At 46.2% G+C, this 6,000-nt stretch overlaps 1 protein-coding gene across 8 annotated transcripts in view; it reads left to right on the top strand.

Moving 5' to 3' along the window:
* The first annotated feature begins 2,929 nt into the window (after window positions 1-2,929).
* ANO1 (anoctamin 1) overlaps window positions 2,930-6,000 on the top strand; it is an 83,413-nt gene continuing 80,342 nt past the window's right edge. For 4 of the 8 annotated variants that reach the window (XM_069857404.1, XM_069857403.1, XM_069857400.1 and 1 more), the window contains exon 1: window positions 2,930-3,091. In XM_069857404.1, the coding sequence (XP_069713505.1) occupies window positions 3,034-3,091 (58 nt within the window). In that variant the 5' untranslated portion in view covers window positions 2,930-3,033. The remainder of the gene's footprint in view (window positions 3,092-6,000) is intronic. The other 4 variants (XM_069857405.1, XM_069857401.1, XM_069857406.1 and 1 more) reach the window with 2 other exon arrangements.

Below are 6,000 nucleotides of genomic sequence, written 5' to 3'. Positions count from 1 at the left end.
CTTGCAAATCCCCATCCAAAATAAATTAATTTTAGGCATAGGAGAAAAAAAAAAAACTAAACTGCTCCCAAGTGCCTTTGATCTCCGGTTGAGCAAGCTGGCAAGTGAGGCTTCAGTTCAGCACAATGTACTTGCCCGCTCTTCTGCTAATAATAAACTAAATAATGTGCATTTTAAAAAAGTAGAAATCCATACTGTCTCAAAAAAAACCACATGGAAGTTAAAAAGGAGTAAAAAGATACACAATGTAGCCTACAAGCATCACAATATTTTTTCAAAGCCTCTAGGGATTATATTCCATGAAGGAAAAGTCCAGACGTGTAAATTCCTTGTTTAACTATTTATCTTAACGTGATTTCTATCACTTGTGTCAAATCTCCAACCAACCCAAGAAAGATACTTTTGCAATTGTAAAAATACACCCTTGCGGAGATACTCGAGCTGTAACTCACAACCTTTCTGGTAACAAAGGAGGGTTGAGACCATGACCCAAGCAGGGTGATGTCTGTTTTGTGGGTGCCAGGGGATCGGGGAGGGCCTGGGTACAGCAGGAGCATGGAAATGCTTCTGCAGTGATTGCAGGGTGTTTGGAGGCTGCCTGCCAGAAGTCAGGAAGCCTGCTGAGCCTGTTTGCTTCTGGCAGAGCCCTTGTGCACTTCTGTCTTTGCAGTTTTGAGGGTTAAGCCCTTGTGCACTTCTGCCTTTGCAATTTTTTTTGAGGGTTAAGTGCCTGTCTGAGGTTAAAAAAAAAAAAGAGAAAGCAGTCAGAGAACAGTGTGAAGAAATCTGTGTCAGTTTTGCCAAAGTGGGTTTCTGCAGCTCAGGATCAGGTAGCAGGTTTGGAGAAGACCAGGGATTCCCTGTGGGGAACTGAAGATGGGTTTAAGTCCATGGAAAGAAATGAGACTGGAATCCTGTTCAAAATCACGTGCAAATGCTATAACCATCCAGCTGGAGGTGTAAAAAGCAAGTGGCAGCTATTCCAGGCCTCGCATTCTTTCAAAAAAACTAATAAAAAGGTAACCTGGAGGCATTCTGAGAGTGCTCAAGTTTGTTGAGGTGTCCTAGGATACTCCAAGCATCCCTCCTGGACAAGACCTGGGGAGGGGAGGCAGCTGGAGACAGGACTGTGACAGTGTGGATGAAGGCAAATGCTGCCCCAGGTGGGACAAGCGGGGAGAGCTATCACAGGTGGTGGCTTCACTTTGGTAGCAGACCAAGATGTGCTTTTTCTTTATTTCTTCTTTTTTTTTGTTAACCTGAAAGGCATGGGGAGCTTTAACATCCAGTGCCAACTGTATCCTGGGTTGCATCAAAAGAATCATGGCCAGCAGGACAAAGGAGGCGATTCTGCCCCTCTACTCTCTTCTCTTGAGACCCCAGCTGGAGTCCTGTGTCTACTTCTGGAATCCCCAACATAAGAATATGGAACTGTTGGAACAGGTCGGAGGGCTACAAAGATGATCTGAGGGCTGGTGCACCCCTGCTATTGAGGAAAGGCTGAGACAGTTGGGGTTGTACAACCTGGAGAAGAGAACCAGAGAATCGTAGAATAGTTTGGGTTGGAAGGGAGCTTAAAGATCATCCAGTTCCAACCCCCCTGCCATGGGCAGAGACACCTCCCACTGGATCAGAGGCTCCAAGCCCCATCCAACCTGGCCTTGAACCCCTCCAGGGATGGGGCAGCCACAACTTCTCTGGGCAACCTGTGCCAGTGCCTCACCACTCACAGTGAAGTTCTTCCTTATTTCTAGTCTAAATCTGCCCCTCTCCAGCTTATACCCATTGCCCCTCGTCCTATCACTACAAGCCGTTGTAAACAATCCCTCCCCAGCTTTCTTGTAGCCCTTTCAGGTACTGAAAGGTTGTTATAAGGTCTCCTTGGAGCCTTCTCTCCCCCAGGCTGAACAATCTCAACTCTCTCAGCCTGTCCTCGTATGGGAGGTTCTCCAGCCCTCGGATCATCTTTGTATCCTTGCTCTGGACTTGCTCTAACAGAACTATATTCTTATACTGAGGATTCCAGAACAGCACACAATACCCCAGGGAGACCTTACAGCAGCCTCTAGTACTGAAAGGGGCTCCAAGAAAGCTGGTGAGGGACATTTCACATGGGCATAGAATCATAGAATCACCAGGTTGGAAGAGACCCACCGGATCATCGAGTCCAACCATTCCTATCAAACACTAAACCATGTCCTTCAGCACCTCATCCACCTGTCCCTTAAACCCCTCCAGGGAAGGTGACTTAACCCCCTCCCTGGGCAGCCTGTTCCAGTGCCCAAAGACCCTTTCTGTGAAGAATTTTTTCCTAATGTGCATCGCATGTAGCGATGGCTTGAGATTGGAGAGGGGAACATTTAGACTGAGCATTAGGAAGAAATTTTTCATGACGAGGCGGTTGCCCAGGGAAGTTCATAGAATCACCAGGTTGGAAGAGACCCACCAGATCATCGAGTCCAACCATTCCTATCAAATCTGATATCAAAAGTTGTGGCTGCCTCATCCCTGGAGGTGCTCAAGATGAGGTCGGATGAGGCTTTGAGCAGCCTGGTGTGGTGGGACAGGCAGCGGGGTTGGGACCGGCTGGGCTTTAAGTTCCCTTCCAACCTGTGATAACAAACCACAGGAAACTGAGAAGGGGAAGGAGGGGGGGGAACGGTTAAAGCAGCTTGATTTCGCGCTGCCCTCCGCGGGCGCGCAGGGCACGCTGACCTTTCACGGGCGAGCTGCCCGTCTGTCCTTCCCACCCCGTTCCACCCCCGGCAGCTGCCGCCGTCGCTCCCGGAGCCCAAGGTCAGCGCAGCCCCGGGGGCCGCGGAGCGACGCGCAGCTCCGCGGAGCGGGCGGGGAGAGGAGGGGGGCGGCGGCGGCCGCGTAGGGAGGGCTCCGCTCCGAGGAAAGCGCCCTCCCCGCACGGAAAAAAAAAAAAAAGAGGGGGTGGAAAGGGTGGAGGAAGAGGAGGAGCAGGGATCCTGGCAAGTTCAGTTTGGTACCAAGTGGCGGCTGAGGCTGCGGGGCTCGGGGGAGGAGATGGAGAAGGATGAGATCCACCTGCGCAGGCTGCCGGCTGCAGCGCCCTGGGGACCGCGTAAGTCGGATGGGGATGGGGATGGGGAGCGCTCCTTGCCGGCTGGGAAGCGGGCTCTGCCCCCCAAAGGGTTTATTTTAATAAATCCTTAATCAAGGCAGCCTGATCGAGTGGGATGTCCCTGCCCATGGCAGGGGGGTTTGGAACTAGATGATCTTTAAGGTCCCTTCCAACCTAAACGGTTGATTCTCTGATTCTCATTAGCGTTTCATCAACTGCTTCTAAAAATCCACAGATAGTCACAAAGTACCGGTGCAAGCCCCGTCCCATCTTCCCTCCCAGCTGCACAAAATGTGTGTAAAGTCCTTTTTACCTACATTAATGTAGTAATTAAAAGCCCGTCTAATATCAGGGAGCTGATCTAACGATGAGAACTATCTATGGGACAAATCCTTGAGTTGATGATTGCTATTAATTCACTCTGTGCCACGGCAGATAAGCAGGAACAAACCAGAGGTGTTCCAAAATGAAATTAGGCTGTCTCAGATTGTCAGTGATTTTTTACAGAGCTGGCTAGATCAGGTATCTCTGTATCATTAACTAATGTGTGCAGCAAAATAAATTATATATATTGGAAGGGGAAAATACATTCCTTGGCTGAGAAATTACAGAATGTTTGAAGCCAAAGAGCAGATCGTTTAAATGGTAGGGGGTGGGAATTTCCTTGGCTTCCCTCTAGAAATAAATCACAGCTCAGTGCATGTGCACCCACATAGGCATTTATATAAAACCTTCACGCGCACGCTCTGTGTATATAAAACCTTCACGCGCACGCACTGGAACACAAATTTTACAAGCACTATTTACTGAGTGCATTTTTCTACCAGTTTAGAGACAATAAAACTAGAGCTGAGATGCTAACCAGGAACATACAGGGACACAGTTGATTATCCAGCTGAATTGTATACAAATGAAGTAAATTTAGCATGGCACCATTTAGAAATTCCATGCTTTACAATCAAAATTCCAAATCTAACTGTTTGCTGCTAAGAATAGCATGGGGAGCTCTTTTCTTTACTCCTTCTTTTTTGGATTCCCACGAAAACCGTTATCCTAGAGTCTACTCATTAAATGGCCAAATATTTTACTGGAGTTCAGCCCATTACTAAAAGAAATGCTGTACGCTCATCAAACCGTAAGCTAGCTCAGAATGAAAAGAAAACTCTTTCTTTAATATCTGACACAAACCAGCTGGGCTTTTTATCTAAATACTGGGGGACAGGGTTTCTGTATGCCACCAATTGTCCCACATTAAGTTCCTTATTAAAATAAGGGGCCAGAACTTTTCAAAACTGAAATGGAAAGCAAGTAAAGCATGGGAAGCCGAAGTGTAATCACAGCCCATTAACAGAGTTATCGGTAAGATGACTAAATGATAAAATAGCACTAGAAAGTTCTACTATTACTCACGGGGCAGGTGGCAATTTATTATGCGGTAATCACAGCGATAGGGTGACTGTCTGGAGAGATTGTTTGAGTGGCTCTTTATCTCTGAGAAACTTTACATAATCCTTCACAGTGACATTTTTCTATTTAATTTACTGAACCACGCATTAGCGGCATGAACACTGTGTATCAACTTCATTAATGAGTTCAAGGATCAGTTTTGTTCTCAGAAGTGCGTGTTTGTATTCCTATTGATAACCTATCCAAAAGAGCTTGTTTGTAAAAGCTGTTTATAAGATGAAATTCCTGTCTAATTGCATAGCAGATCCATGTATTGCAGTGTAAATCCTATGTAATTCTTTGATAACTCTTGCATTTGTTGCTGGAGAGGCATGTGGAGACTTGTGCTTGATTGTTTTATGTGGTCATTATACTCAGAAAATAGTCCTGCAGCCAGCTAAGGAAATTTGCTTGTTGCAAGGAGTTAGGGAAAAGTTAGGATCAGTGAGAGGATGACAGAAGATGGGAAAACGAAAGAGAATCTATATTCCCTTTAGCTCTGAGAAAATGCTGTCAGTTACCTACATCCGAAGTACAGTTTTACTTTTTGCTAGCAAGGAAAAAAGTGACCTCAGAACATTATTTTTGGCTCTTTTGGTGCATTAAAGGATGGATGTCCTCAGCTGCATCTGTGCCCTCAGGACCCAGACATCACAGCTGATGGCTACCAGCTTATTTCATGCCAATTCCTTCCTTGTGTTCTGGGGTAATGAGTGTATCTAATGAAGACAGGGTAAGGGTCAGGATTGGGATGGGCTCTGGGGACAGGTACTGGCACGTTGGCTTCTGAAAGGACCGTGGTGATATCCTGTTGCTTCAGAGAAAGGCTTAGAGGTACTGGGACAAGTGCTCAAGACTGAGCACAGGATTAGGGGTCAAGTCTTTACCCCTTAGATTTTGGGAATCAAAAATTCTTTGAGGAAACATCTGACCCCTTTGAAAACCATGAGACTTTTTGTTATCAACTTAAATGTAAATATACTATCACCCCAGAAAATGAAATGTTTACCCTTTTTTCTCTGAAAGACATTATTCAGTGTGGAGCTGGGACTTCCAGCGCAGCTCTGTAGGTTTTTTGTATGCATTACCCTGCTCCCCATGGTAGCACTGCAGCTATTTCAGTTAACAGTGAAAATGATGAAGCATATTAAGCTAATAATTAATCAGAGATGACAAGGAGCTAATAGCTATATTGATTTAATTAGGAGTTCTTTTCCAGCTCCGTAACTTGCAGCCATGCACATTATTAGCTTAATATTTTAATTTGTAGTAATAACTTATTAATTCCTGGGGATGAGCACATATGCAGCCAAAGCAGCGGCCGTGGCTTTGTGCTGGGCTGCAGGCTTGCGGACTGACAGCAAGCAGGGCAGTTTGTCAGTCACCGAGAGCTCTTGAGGAGCACTGAGGTGGTGGGAAATGGGACATTGCGGAGTCCGATGTGGTGGATGAGTTGGGAAGGT

This window comes from Phaenicophaeus curvirostris, chromosome 5, assembly GCF_032191515.1.
Source record: "Phaenicophaeus curvirostris isolate KB17595 chromosome 5, BPBGC_Pcur_1.0, whole genome shotgun sequence".
Taxonomy (NCBI): Eukaryota; Metazoa; Chordata; class Aves; order Cuculiformes; family Cuculidae; genus Phaenicophaeus; species Phaenicophaeus curvirostris.
Note: the sequence above shows the minus strand (reverse complement) of the source record. Positions and strands in the feature narration are given on the sequence as shown.